Raw genomic sequence first — 14,850 nt, forward strand, 5'->3', positions numbered from 1 at the left:
TCAGTTTTTGAAAGAAAGACCAAAAAAAGTCCAAATCTTACAGTCGAATGTCATAAAATGTTATCGGACAATTTGGTTGGAAGCTTTCATTGCTCCTTTCTTTGTATTGCACTGCCCCCTGCAGTTATAAGGTATACAGCATTTTCTTCAGCCCTGTGAGGAAGCATCTCATGTGCCGCGATTTCCAAATCCCTTGCTAATTGCAAAATATTATTTAAATCACAGAGAAAAAAAGAAACAAAACAAAACCAAACCCAAACCACAAAAAAACCCAACTCGTAATGTAGAAAACAGGAGAATAAAGGGAAAAAAACAAAAACCATGTGATTACTATTATCATGTAGAAGATACTTTGAAAAACAGCAGGTGCTCGTCCCTCTTTTGACAGGTTTCAGACAAGAAGTATGGAGCAGAGAGTCAGAAAGAGGAGACAGGAATCTCTGACACGCAGGTGTGGAACTGCTGCCCCTCCACAGCAGCTGTGGAACTAGGTAATTTGAAGGATTTGTGGTAATTTTTCAGACTAGGAGCTTGACTAAGGAAGCATGTCATAAAAAGAGAAAGCAAGGAGATTTAACAGTTGTTAGAAGATAATATTTGATTATATTAGTTAATTGTCGTGTTTCCTACCTGTTAAACTCTGCAAGTATGTTAATAGAAACTTCATTAAGTAATTACAATATACTGACAACACATAGCGCACAGCTGAAAAAGTTTCATTCTGTTAAGTCATATGTGTTGATTAGTTGCTTACAAACAGCTCAAGAACTGTTCCATTTCATGAGCTGAAAAAAGAGGAATGACACTTAACTACATTTCTTAAACAGAAAAAAAATGCAACATGTCTGAATGAAATTAGACTAAAGGCATCTATCCATTCTTTCTGATTAAAAATGCTAAAAAATAACCAAACACTTAAGAAAATGTTTCACTCCAGCTTTATGAACACAGAATACTGAGACTGAGCATCTACAAGTTAATAACTGGTATTAAGAACAAGTCTTCCTCTAGCATGATAAAAGAGCATTGACCTTTCAGAGTTTATTAATTTCTTAAAAATTAGAAATCAGGTACTATGTTAACTTTTCTTTTTCTTAATTTATAATCATACGTTGTTGCAGTGTCCGTTTTGGAGTTACCACTCCAACCACCCGGGGTAGCTCGACACTGTCAACCTGCAGGGGCACACCCTTCTAAATCCTGGGAATCAGAGGAGCAGCTGGATGGAAGAGACCGCAGCAATAGAGGAGGCAGGAAGGAGCCAGGCTCTCTCGAAGGGCAAAGCTCAAGGCTTATTGAGGCCCCACAGGGACCTCCAGCCCCAGTGAAGTTACTCCAGGAAAGCCCGTAAAATAGTGATGACAGCAACTTAAATTTGGGGTAGGAGCCAGGGGAGGGAACAGATCTCAAACCAATGAGAAACAAGGGGGGAGTGTGAAGGGATCAGAGGGACATTGGAAAGGATCAAGAAGAAAGGTCCAGGGAGGAACCTCCTCTGTCTCTGTCCTATCACTCGACCACCCTCCCTGAATTTTCTAGAAGCTGGGAGGAGTAGCCGAGTGACAAACAGGGCCCAGCGGGGAGCAACAGGGAACATTCAAGAACAAGGGGCAGGTACAAGGGTGGATTGACAATTAGGGTAGGAGGGTACAACTTGGGTTAAACTGGTAACAAAAACAAAGGGGAGAGGGGAACAAACCATTAACATAACAACATGGGGAGCAAAATTAACAACACTGTACAACAATACATATTTTATATTCAAAATAGAAAGCCAGAGAAAACTGAAACTTTGATACAGGCTAAACTCGGTTATACCCTTTCAGAACACCTGGTGATGTAGCCCTGAGCTCATATGTTCAACTAAACCAGCTTTCCTTCTTTCTACTGCAGTCTTGCACTGTATCATACCCAGATCAACTTCTGACATCAAAAATTAAATAATTGCTGTTATTTCTGCTCTTAGTTGACTTTCTTATTGAGAATTTTTTTAGACAGATACTTATTAAATGTTACAACTTAATCTCAGATCTGTTTTTCTTCAATGTTTCATTCTCTTTTGTCTTTAAAATTTATAGCGTTATAAACGTTTTTCCATTCTACACACTAGAAATTAGCCAGGTCGGGATTAATTGTACAGAAAAGGAAAATACAATGGAGATACGCAAACCTGCAATCAAATTTATCCCAAGAACACTAGCACACTGTTGGAACTATTCCAGAAGCAGAATAAAATGATAGAGGGTTATTACATTTGAGGATTTTTGTAACTCACAGACTGAGTCAAAAATATGCAAATTTCTTCATTTTGTACAACTCAAGATTAGAAGATAAGAATGATTTCCTCCTGGATTCACCAGATTGGAAAGCATAAATATCCAGAAACTGTCAAAATACGATCTGTTAATTTAAAACACAATAAATCAGACTCTAAGGGATGATAAGCAAAATCCTTTTGTAGCATAAAGAGCCCAAAGAGAAAAGAACTAAGATTACTTTTAGTAAAAAAGGTAATGCAAAAAAAGAATTTTGCCCCAGATAGTTGCAAGAATGGCACAGATTTTTGCTGAACAACCTTAACCTTTTTGTAGTGCAAAGTTTGTATGGCCACATGATGAAATTACAACATTTCAGAATGTGACATCTTGCACTTCAGAAATTTCCAGTTGCATACATACAATCTGAATGCGAAACTGTCATAATCAAAGCTACTCAGTAGATGTGTCAGACATACAGATTAAGACAACCATGAAATTGTAAATAAACACCAACTGGAAAATGCCCTTCCTTTTAGATGGTCTGACTCCTATGAAAACATCAGCCAGGGTATACACTGATTTAGACAGAGCAGTATCACTACTTCTGTCCATGAAGGTCTCATCCAGGTTACAGCAGTTCAGGCAAGAAGTTGGAAACTGGATTACTATCAAATGTGAAAAAAATATTAAAAAGGATGACTGCCAGTTAGAGCAAAATAGGCCAATATTAAGCCATATTCAGAAATCATGCACTTAGAACACATTGATGCCAGAAGTCATCAGGAGCTATCTATAGCATTTAAAACTGTTATAAAAGAGTAAATAGTACTGAAAGTACTATGATATTTTAAAGCATGCTTTTAAGGAAAGAAATATTTTTAGTTTGATTTCACCTGTAAGAATTTCACTCTGAAATTATTCAATAGTTCCCAAAGTTCTTCAGTCTCCCCCGGGCTTTGCAGAAGTGACAAGCCCTGGCCTGGCATGAGAAGGGTCTGGGCTGAGAAGTGAAAAGTCCTAGCTCATGGGGAGACCTCATTGCTCCTGCTTAGGATTCCAAAGAAGCAGTCAGAGACTTGTCATTCAATGGCAGCTCCAGCTGCTTGCTGCCACATGTAACCTGGATTCAAGAAGTCTTGATCCTTTCTCCACACTAAAGTAGAAAACTGTGACATTCCTTTTGCATTATCTATGACGCTGGTGCAAAGGCTCCTGAGGATACACAGCAAAAAGTTATAGTCAGACAGCATTGACATACAAAGACAGCAGAATTTCTAAAACAATTCTCATTTACCTACAGGAGAAAAACCATTCAAATGAAGAGTTCCTTAGAAAAAAATTCTCAGGATAGCATTTCTAGTAGGATAGACTGGCCTCCCACCAAGTGACTTAATATTTAGATAATGGTCCTAATTCTAAACCCAGCTCTGCCTCATCTGGAACAGATATCAACTCAGATGAGCTTCTCATCACTAGCTATTTCAGGATAGGATTACCACAATTTTTGTTGGAGCTAAGCAATTTAAATGTCTACTGAATTGAATTCACATTTCAAACTCACATAAGTAAGCTCAAAAATAATATGAATAAACAAGAAATGTATGTCTAAAATTCACATCCTACAAATATTGATAAAACAAAATCAAAACAAGTTAATTCATGGAAGCAGAATGTTCTTTTATTCTTTTCATACAATTCTGATTTAAACTGTCATGTCTTCATCATCCCTATATTCCCCAACAGGAAGCTTAGCACTTGTTTCAGGATATACTAAGTTGGACAGAAAACTGGATAATACTTTCTCAAAATCCCTGCCTATAAATCTTGATCCCCTGGTAGACAGAATTATCAAAATAATCACTTAGTTGACCTTTACCTTTCAGGAAAATTCAATCAAATCTGTCAGAAAATATTACTACAGCACTCTTGATTAGCAAAGATATTTCAGAGTGGCAGATTCAGATTAAATTGGCATTTTTTGAGACAATAGGTAGTTTGAAGTAAACATTACTGTACTGGTGATGTTTCACAATTTATTTACCTCACTAAACTTCTCTGAGTCTGGTAATGGTTATTATCTTGGAGTCATGGTTGGGAAGTGGAGGACATAGACAAATCATTCAGCACATGAACTTCAGACAGGTTGCTTTGAAAACTCTTTTTTGCATGACTATATTGTATTTATGCACGTGTCTATTACTAGAACTTCAAGTAATTTAACCAGATAATAACTATAAATGTGCAGTCATTCTATGAGACTAGTGGTAGATTCTTAAGAAAGATCATGCACACTCATCATATATTTAGCTTCACTCTATCAACAGAGTACAAATCAAATCTTTATGTACTACAGCAATGGAAAAAAAGTTTCAATTAACAAGTTTTTTGCCTTATGCAATTGTTGTTCATTAGCTTTCAATGATGCTGCCAATTATCAATACAATAATGTCCCTTACGCATTTTACAGTGATGGAGATGATATTAGCTGGTAAGGCTTAAATACAAAAGCAGAAAATATAGAGCTGAAACAACAGTGGAGTCACAGCTGAGACAAATCTGATATTTTAAAAAAATAACCAACATCATATACACCAAAACAGATCAAAATATGAATTTGTAATGAGATAATTTTGTCTTCTCTTGCCTCCTATATACAGAAATTCTTATTCAGGTGCTCAAAGCCCTTTTCTGTTGCCCTGCCCTAATTTTTGTCATCTTGCACTGGACTTGCCACAATTTCCTGTGAACAAGTTATTTTTAGATTAAAAAAAAATATTTTCTCATACTGAATCAACAAATACCTTTCTTCTTGTAGTCTACTGCTGTCTCAGCCAGAAAAGAAGATGTTTCAGGTAAATGTCAATGACAGTGTAATTAAGAGTATCTGCAGATAGTAAAATGAGATTATGTGCACTTGAGGTGTGTTTTGTGGTAAAAGACTGAACACATCCCATCAGTTGCTAAATACCATTTGTGAGCTTTTTGAGGCTGTGTGGACTCATCACATACTGCCAAATGGAAACAAAGCTGGAGGGGAGCTTCCCCTACATAGAAGGGAGATAATAGGTCATAGGAAAATTAAAAATCTCCCCACAAAAAGTTGAAGCAATCATTTATGTCCTCACTCAGGATTCCATCTTTTACCTCAATTACTTTTTAAAAAATGTTTTCAAAGATCAGATTCCCATTTAAGTACAGGAATCAAAGTCTTATCTGTTATTTTTACCTTTTTATGCACAGAAATTGAAAACAAAGATGAAAATGCTTTAATATGTCTTGAGAGCTCTATTTTAATATCCAAACATTTTTTATGTATACAAACTCAGTTATGACTTTTTTGATTCTGAATCAGTAGGTACAAAGAATTAATTGGGCCTAATTCACTCTATACTCACACCATAAGTTTATTTAAATTAATTTTTTTAACTCTTCTCATGTTCTCATAAGTTTAACAATGACTAATAAATTGATAGAAGGCATATTACAAAAAATAAACTGAGTGATGAGTCACCAAAATGACAAATGTTGTTACAAAAAGCACTAAAAACATCTCATGCTAAATGTAGTGGATGCATGGGAAATACTTATATACAGATGTGATGTAAGCACAGCTATTATCATTGCTACTATACATACTTTCAATAGTTTTAACATCTAAAATATAAAGAAGGCAAGATAAAACAATGGAAAGGTGAGATAATGGGTCTAAACAGGAGAGATGGTGAGATTAAAAAAAATTACATGAAAAATATTAACTCCTAGTAACTAAATATACAGCACATTATGCAATACAGGGAAGTTATTATTAGTGTAAGGATTTTGAAATCTTTACCAAGCCACATAAAAATTATTTTTGCAAAGTTAGTACAGGGCTGTGTTAAGAAAAAGATAATTTCATATGGCATCAGGCGAAAATGTACTAACATCAATCTCCTAAAGCTGAAGTATTAGAGAGAGACTGTGAAAGATGCAAAAAAACCTTAGCTTCTTGCATATCAAACTGGAAGTTGGAAACTAATAGTAGCCTACACATCAATACTCATGATTAAGTCCTCTCACTGTTTACAAACACACCTCATTCCTATGCTGACCCGAAGTAGCTTATATTTAACAGAAGAAACAACAAACCAATATTTCCAAAAGGATTTTCGGAGGAAAAAAATCACAGAATCATAGACTGGTTTGGGTTGCAAAAGGTCTTAAAGACCATCTAGTTCCAGCCCCCTGCCCTAGGAAGGAACAGCTTCCACTAGACTGGGTTGCTTAGGGCCCCATCCAAACTGGCCCTGAACTTCCAGGGTGGCGCATCCACATATTTTGGGCAACCTCTTCATGGGCATGGCAATCCCCAAAGGCTGTGACAAGAGGAAAAAGATGAAATGCAAAAGTAGACACTTTAAATGAAGTGTTAGGAAATGAAATGAGACAAACTGTGAGCAGATGGAGTGATTTAAAAGCACTGAGCCATTCCCCTTCTATAGTGTCCATTCTCTGACTGAGTTTTCTATTTAATGGATGGTTTCAGGTTTTGCTTTCTGGCTTCCAGACAGTAATTCATCTCACCTCGGAACTTCAAGTGATGGCAGACTCAGCATTTGGCAGCCAAGAGAGTCTACACTGTTGCCAGGACAGAGGCTCCTTTTGCAAAACTTTATTCATTCACCTCTGAGGTGGTCTTCTCAGACCTTCCTCAATGTCAATAAAGAAAAATAAGCAGTTTTAGAGAATAATGCATCTAACATATTTCAAAAGTGTACTCTGAATGCTGAAATCAGTTCCAAAAGTGTCTTTTTTCTCTTTGATGACCAGTGAAGCAGCTTAGAATGACTAGCTCAAATACCCATGTCTAGACTGTATCCCACGCCTGCATTCCTTTGACAAATCCCACCCAAGATGTCAAAAAGTGAGAGGGAAAATATCAAACTGTCTGGTTATGCAAGAAGAAAAAAGGAAAAAAAAAATTCTGGGCCCTTTAATGAACTATATGAACTTTTATGAAAAATAATATCAAATAACATACCTAGCATTCCTTTGGGATGCAAAAAAACCCTTTATTTGGAGGCTATTAAGGAACGAAGTGCAATTCTAGACTGTCTGAAAAAATATTCATTGTCAATTAGATATGTGGCTTCAGCTACAATAAAATCAAACAAAATCAGAGGAGAGGGAAGAAAAAGGGAAAAAAGTACAGACCCACTACCCCTGCTGTGATTGTTCCCAATTTAATTAAATATATCCATGTTATGTTCAATAGGCCATAGGGTCATACTAGGAAATTCCTAAAGACAATTTTCAACCTATGACAAAAATCTATCTTATATTTGCAGATTTATAATGATTACTTGGAGTTTTTTCCTTGATTATTTTTCCCAAATGAATGCCTTGGCAATATCTAATATTTTTCTTTTGTGGTTTTGTTTGTTTATTTGTTTTTTAGAAAATATTTTCATTTTGAATTTCTGCTTGACTCCTTGGCTGGATCAAGGGTCACCAGTCTCCCTCCAAAACCATTTTTTTTTTAATCACATATTTTCTTTTGAACAGGCTTTTTGGGGATATAATTCCCACATATGCTTTATTTGTCAGCTTTTGTGTCCTGTAGTCATTCCTTTTTGTGTCCCTGTTCAGACATCTTAGCCAAGAACAAAGTGATTCTGTGAGCAGGACCTACTCAGAAGTATAAAAATTATTTATTGGCTATCACACCCAGATGATCCCTACTAGGTTAGGCATTAATGTGCTCACCACTTTTTATAAGACATAAGCAGAGTCTCTGCTAGCCAGGCTGGCAAAAGTCAGGAAGGAAAAAGGGCAGCTCCTACAGCTCCCTGGAGCACAGCCACAGTCATGCCTCCCTCCAACGTTCTGTTTTTTCTTTATGATTTTATGCTTGCCTATGTGAGTGCTTTCCCTTGTCTTACCCTGTCAGCAGCTTCAGCTTTCTCATCTCAGATGAATCTCTTCTTCAGACTTTCTGACAGCTATTTTTTTCCTCACCTGCAACCTATCATTCTCCTCAGAATTCTGAGCCATGGTTGCATACCTTCAGCAATGGACCTGGTATCCTCAGGCACAGGCACTTGCATGGACTTCCAGCCAGAGGGAGTGACACCCTATTTTAGCACTGAGATGAATATAACAAGGGGGATAAGGAGTTAGTTTTCACTGGTCACCAGTCAAACCCATAGTTTTGAGTATCAGCTGCTCACCACTATTCTTATGCTTATCCTATAAAAAAAAGGCTCATCTTTTCTTTGTGATGCACTATATATATATACTATATATACTATATATTCCTGCCATAAATCTTAATATAATGATATAAATCATTACATTTCCTAGAACATTTCAATCCATTGATCAGCATTTGGAAAAAGGCCAATTGGAATTAACTTTGCAAAAAACAGCATTAAATCATTTAATGACACTTATCCATAACTAGAATCTTGTATCCTCTCCATTAAAATTTATCCTGCAGAGCCTATTGAAGAGACATATTTTTACATGTCTACTTCTGAATTATACACACAGCACCTTTGTCAGTAATAAAGGAAGACTTTCTAGTTAAGTTTGATCCTCAATGATTTTCTTTGTATGTCTTCTCCTTTCCATGTGGGCCTCGAATTTCTGAAGTAAGAATTCAGTTTTACTGACAGAGACATGGTACAGTAGTCACACCACTAACCAGCTTAATTGTGCTGACCAAATATAAAACTAAATTAAAGTGCTGTTACTGAAATCTCCTTTCACTCCTTTCACTTAGTCTGTTTCAGGAAATGATTTTACACACATTTTTAAATGCCTTGTTCTTTATGGCTGCTCCGAAATACCTGTTCTGACAAACACCATGTTGTGAAGCCATTTCAACACTTATGTAACTCATGTAAGATTTCTTTGGTGCACTTTATTCTTAAGAAAATGTCAGAGAATTCCAAAGAACAACCATTAAAGGAGCAAAGAATGAAAGATGTATGTCATGGTATAAAAAGTTTGAATATGGATAAAGTTATCTAAATGCAGCATATGAAATAACACTTTGACACTTGAAGATAAGGGTCTGATCATGTGACATTTCTATGGGAAAGAGAATGGATAGAGTTAGGGAGCCAAAGAATCACAGAATCAATGGGGCTGGAAAACACCTCTGAGATCATCGAGTCCAGCCTCTGACTGAACACCACCGTGTGTCAAATGGACCATGGCACTGAGTGCCACATCCAGAATTAAACACCCTCAGGAACGCTGACTCCACCGCTTCCCTGGGCCCAGTGCTTGATGAGCCCTTTCATGAAGAAATTCTTCCTGATGTCCAGCCTAAATCTTCTCTGGCACAGCTTGAGGCCATTTCCTCCCATACTGTCACTGGTTGTCTGGGAGAAGAGGCTGACCCCCACCTGGTTACAACCTCCTTTTAGGCAGTTGTAGAGAGTGATAAAGTATCCCCTGATCCTCCTCCAGGCTGAATAACCTCAGCTCTCTCAGCCACTCCTCATAGGACACACACTCCTGATCCTTCACCAGCTTTGTTGCCCTTCTCTGGACATGTTCCAGCACATCAGCGTCCTTAAGTCTTAGGGCCACAGGAGAAGACATAAATGTTTCTCTTTTATGACCATAAACTAAAATACAAGAAGTTCCACCTCAACTTGAGAAAGAACTTCTTTACTTTGAGGGTGGCAGAGCAGTGGAACAGGCTGCCCAGGGTGGTTCTGGAGTCTCCCTCTCTGAAAAACCCACCTGGATTTGTTCCTGTGTCACCTGTTTGAGGTGCACCTGCCTTGGAAAGGGCATTGGATTAGATGATCTCCACAAGTTCCTTCCAACCCCAACAGTCCTGTGAACTTTGAGAACCAGCTGCTATATGTGAAACACCATCTCATTTGCTGTCCTTCACAATGACTTGCTATGCTTGTACTTGAAATTTACATGGATTAAAGGTGCAGTTTTCCACAATTCACGAAGCTTCATTTACATCACGCATTTTCTAATTCATTAATAGATCAGACACAGTACAGAAAGAACAAGAGGCTAACTAATGTACTTCAGACCACATCTACAAGAAGGGTACTCCAGACATGCTTGTGACTTGCCACAGCTGTCAACCAAGTATTAATTTAGATGCAAGTAATGATACTACTGACCATTAAAAATTAGAACTCTGGCTATTATTAAGGCAAGAATTTTTTTCACCACTAGGCCTCATCTGGCAGTCTCATCTAACATCTCATCCTGTAAACATGGGGAAAGAGTGCAGGATGATGAAATCAGCAGGCAGTAACTCCACAAGATGCTGTCCTTGCTGTAAGACAGTCTCAGGGCTCTGTTTTGTAACTATTGCTCTTTAGCAATTGAAAGGCTGGCTAAACTCTGAAGAGACCCTGTAGACAACAGAAGGTGCCAAAGTTCCACCACACAGCTGCATCTCCTTCTATCCCAAATCCATCCCACCATCTTCCCAGATACTGTGAAAAAAATCACAGATAATGGATGCCGCAGGTGAAGTAGACAAATCTGTGTGAAATCTAACATAGTGTTTTTTCACAAGTTTAGTTTTAACCCCAATCAGTCAGACTCCAGGGAGAGTCCACACATCTGTTCCACAGGCATCTTTGTGCCCCCTCAGCATGTCTTCTTCCCCCACTGCTGGCTGCAGAATCCATATGCACCTCGAATCTGGGTGCTGTGTTTGCTCTGGCTCAGGCCTGACAGAAGGGTGAGTGGACTCACCTTCGTAAAACGGAAACACTGACCAAAAAAAAAAAAAAAGGAGGTGGGGGCGGGAAATGTAATCTTTATAATCTTTATTGCCCTGAGGTCACCTCAACAGCAACAAGACGCTACTACACCGTGCGCTGCCCAGCAGACAAGGGCGGCGCTGAGGGTGCGGACACCCGCTCACACGACAGCAGCGACAACCCCCGGAGGGGCCGGGCGGGCCGAGCCGGGCCCGCCCGCACACCCAGCGCCGCCGGTCGGGTGGCGGGGGCGGGGCCATGCCGCCTCACCGGCCGCGGCCCCGCCGCTCCTCCCAGCGCCGCCGGCCCGAGCCGCGCAGGCGCGCGGGGGGTCCGGGCTGGACCCGCCGTCACTTCCCGGTCCCGGCCGCGGTCCGGCGCTGCGGGCACTGCCGCGGGGGCTGCTGCGGGCAGCTGGGGCCGAGGCGGGCACAGTGCCGCCGCTGCCTCGCGGAGGCCGCGTTAGCCCCCGCGGGAGGCCTGCGGGGAGGCAGCGGGCGATCGGGACGGGGTTGAGGTGGCTGACCTCTGCAGGACCGTGTCCCGCCTAGGAATCGCCCGCTTGCTGTAAGTGTCTAAGGTTAGAAGGCGCAGTGGCTGCACTTTGGCGTTGCGCGTCCCGTGGTTGTCACTTCACGTTCTGTGTTTGCTAGCTCTAAAAACTTGTCTCGCCGTTTCGGCTGTTTTGCTCGTTTGTTTTGGTTGTTTGCTGAACAAAAGTGGAGGTAGGAAAAATCCAGTTGCACCATAGGCCTGATCTCATGGCGCACGAGATGAAACGGAGCGCCTTTCACCCACTCACTTGGTTGGGATTAAGCCGGAGGTTGGCGGTGTTCGCTGAGACCTCGCCGCCACAGGGTCACGGTGGGGTTGTTTGCAGTGGTGCTCAGGCAGGGACCTGCCTGAACGAGCGCAATTCCATACATTCTTCTTTATGGTCAAGGTGTAAACTAGGCTTCCACTGGGTGTGTGAGTAACCCCTGTGCTATCTTAGAGAAGATGACGAGGCTTGCCTTGTACCAGCCAGCATGCTGGAGTGTGTTACTGGGATTTTAACATCGGCACTTAGTTAAAGTGAACATGTTGTTTGAAGCTGCTGGATCACTGCATCCACAATTTTCAGCTGAGGTAAAAGGAGCAGTGTATTCACTTTGTTAATCCTAAGGGGCAGTTTGTTCGTTTGGGCTTCTCTGTTATTAACAATTTTAGTTCTTTTTGTCTGTGAGATGAACAATTGACTTTGTAGCCAGTGGTGAGCAACACGGTACCAGATGTGGGCTGGTGAGAGGGAGAGAGAGAGGAGCTACTGAACAAAAGTGTTTAATTGTCAAGTGAATCAGTTGTTAATGCCTCTCTGGTTTTGGGTTGGATGGGTGTGAGGAAGGCTTGTTCCAATATCAGAGCATTGATCTGAACCTTTTAACTACTTTTTCTTTTTTTCATAATGTCTTTCAAACAGGTTATGCTTAAAAGAAAGTTACTGCCGTATGCTTTTATGGTGTCCAAATTCACCTGTTGATGCTTCCTTTGTAACTTCATGGTAAAACAGCTTCTGCAAGTATCAATTTGATTACCAGATCGTCTGGATCCAGAGATCGCTTTTACTAAAATGTGGACTGCCAAAAAGCTTTTTAGTGCTCAAATACTGTTGCTCCAGGTGAAAGAAGGCCGATTGTGTAGTTGCATGTTTCCCAAAACTCAGCAGTTCTGGATTGGAATTCCAAGCTATTGTGCTATTAGAGTGCCACATAACAGAGTTAAATTCCAAGTAAGTATTTTTATGTTTCTCTAAAGATATAAGTAATTTTCATAAATACAGTGATAAAATAATTTATTTTAGACTCTACAGAGCTAAACCTTTGATTTTTCAGCATTAGTCATGAATTGAAGATGCCTTTGGTTTATCAAGGTAAAGGGGCAGGCAGCAATAAGTGCTGGAGTACTGGTGTTTCAGAGTGAATTTTTGAGTCTGATAGTTCTGAGTTGGGGAGAAATGTTAATTTTCTTCAGACTGTTCTTCAGACAGTAGTACAGGATAACTGACAGGCTGATTAGTTAGAGTGACAATCATTAAGTGAAGAATAGGACCAGAATTCTATGAAAAATTACTTACAGATGCAGTGTTGCGCATTACAGGGTAGAGGGGAAATGGATTGGTAAGGGAGGATAAAAACAGGATAAACAGGATAAAAATTTATTTTATTATAAAAAAATCTGTAGATATAAATAAAAGTAGTGGTAAATTACACAAAATAAAGCTGGTTTTGGAGACTGGCATATCCAAATGGCAGTGTTTTTCAATAGGTAGTTAAATTCATCTTTAAACTGTAGATTGCTGTGGCATAAGCTGTGGAACACTGAGGTTTGAACTTGTTTTGTGGCAGCTAAGCAATTGTGAAATCCATCTAGATGACTTAACAGTTATTGTCAAACGTCATATTGCTGTTGTTTTTCTTTTTAATACTAATATGTCTGACTCTCTGATTGTAGGTTTCCAAACTAAATGATAAACAATCAGCAGTTGATAGAAGAATGGCTACTAGTGCAGAGGGAACCAAAATAGCTGTTGGAAAAAGTCCCAGTGGAGTATGTGATGAAAGACAACATACATTACAAGGTATCGAACCTTTTGCCACCCTCTCCTGGAGAAGTCAGCCTTCCCTGACCTCTGTTGACATCTTATGGATCAAGGTCTAGAATCTTAATTTGAAAGTTTTGTATCTTGTGATCCGTTTTGGTTTTTTTTGTTTTGGTTTTTTTTTTTTAATTTTAAGGGGATTATATGCAAATGTTATAGTTTGCAAAGATTCATGATTTTCTTAGAGTTCTTAATGGCCAGTTAGATTATGTACTTACAATTTTTTTCCTTCAACTTCGTCAAACTCTTATGTTCACCGAAGGCTGTGAATTGTTATGCTAGCGCACTTTTTTCCCCATCAGGAATGTGGAAAAACAAACATTTCTGTGTCAGTGGTGATTTTTGATCCAGGTAAATTAGTAGTTACCTTTATGACCTTTATTTTAGCAGTGCTGCCGAGCTAAACAGTTTTTTCTGTGACTTTGCTTGTTTTGTCACTCTTTGCTAATAACTTATACTCAGTTGTGCTGTTATGCATCATACATTTTAGCTCCTGTGCCTCAGGGTACTTGGTCATTTGCATTCTATGTATATTTAGATTTTGTTTGTATAGGTGTTGGTACTCAGTTGCTTTGGGCATTTTCAGCTTTTGTTTACAAGTGGAATGACAGGGAGGTAGTTATGACAGGTTAAGACCTTGGATGGTACAATGTTTATGTAATTACATTGCTCAGGAAACAGTCCTATGAGAAACTGTTGTGCTATTTCATATGCATGACAATCAGGAAGACAGTACCTGTCCTCAGAAAGCTGTATGGTACTGTATTATAATTTTTCTGTACAGCCTTGTTCCCTTACATACATTCTCTTGAAGGTTTGCATTACAAAATGGATGAGATACTGCTGAGTAAACAGAAATGTCCCCAACCCCCAGAAGATTTTTAATCGCCATTATTTTATTTTTTTTTTTTCCTGCAGATGTGATAATCTTTTAAAATTGTTAGGTCTATGTTTATTCTTGAATGCTCCTGCATTATTTGCAAAATAATGAAACTGAACAGCCCCAGTGGTCCTCTTGTACATATCTTTTCTTACGCTTCTGTTTTTTCTCTTGTAGACAACAGAAGCATTTCTATCTCTTTGGCCAGTTGAAATCTTTATATTTTGAATTTTGCCAATCATGTAAGATAACAAAATATTTTCAAAAGCAGGGTCAGAAGTGTTTGCTCTGTCTTGTTTATATCACATCTCTACTTATGTACACTGTCCAGCTGAGACG

At 39.2% G+C, this 14,850-nt stretch overlaps 1 protein-coding gene across 6 annotated transcripts in view; it reads left to right on the forward strand.

Moving 5' to 3' along the window:
* The first annotated feature begins 11,302 nt into the window (after positions 1-11,302).
* PNPLA4 (patatin like domain 4, phospholipase and triacylglycerol lipase) overlaps positions 11,303-14,850 on the forward strand; it is a 45,838-nt gene continuing 42,290 nt past the window's right edge. For 4 of the 6 annotated variants that reach the window (XM_023918338.2, XM_086880147.1, XM_023918336.2 and 1 more), the window contains exons 1-3: positions 11,303-11,560; positions 12,453-12,761; positions 13,484-13,610. In XM_023918338.2, the coding sequence (XP_023774106.1) occupies positions 12,603-12,761; positions 13,484-13,610 (286 nt within the window). In that variant the 5' untranslated portion in view covers positions 11,303-11,560; positions 12,453-12,602. Of the gene's footprint in view, positions 11,561-12,452; positions 12,762-13,483; positions 13,685-14,850 lie in introns of all 6 variants that reach the window. The other 2 variants (XM_086880149.1, XM_086880148.1) reach the window with 2 other exon arrangements.

This window comes from Cyanistes caeruleus, chromosome 3, assembly GCF_971803275.1.
Source record: "Cyanistes caeruleus chromosome 3, bCyaCae1.hap1.1, whole genome shotgun sequence".
NCBI classification, from domain to species: domain Eukaryota; kingdom Metazoa; phylum Chordata; class Aves; order Passeriformes; family Paridae; genus Cyanistes; species Cyanistes caeruleus.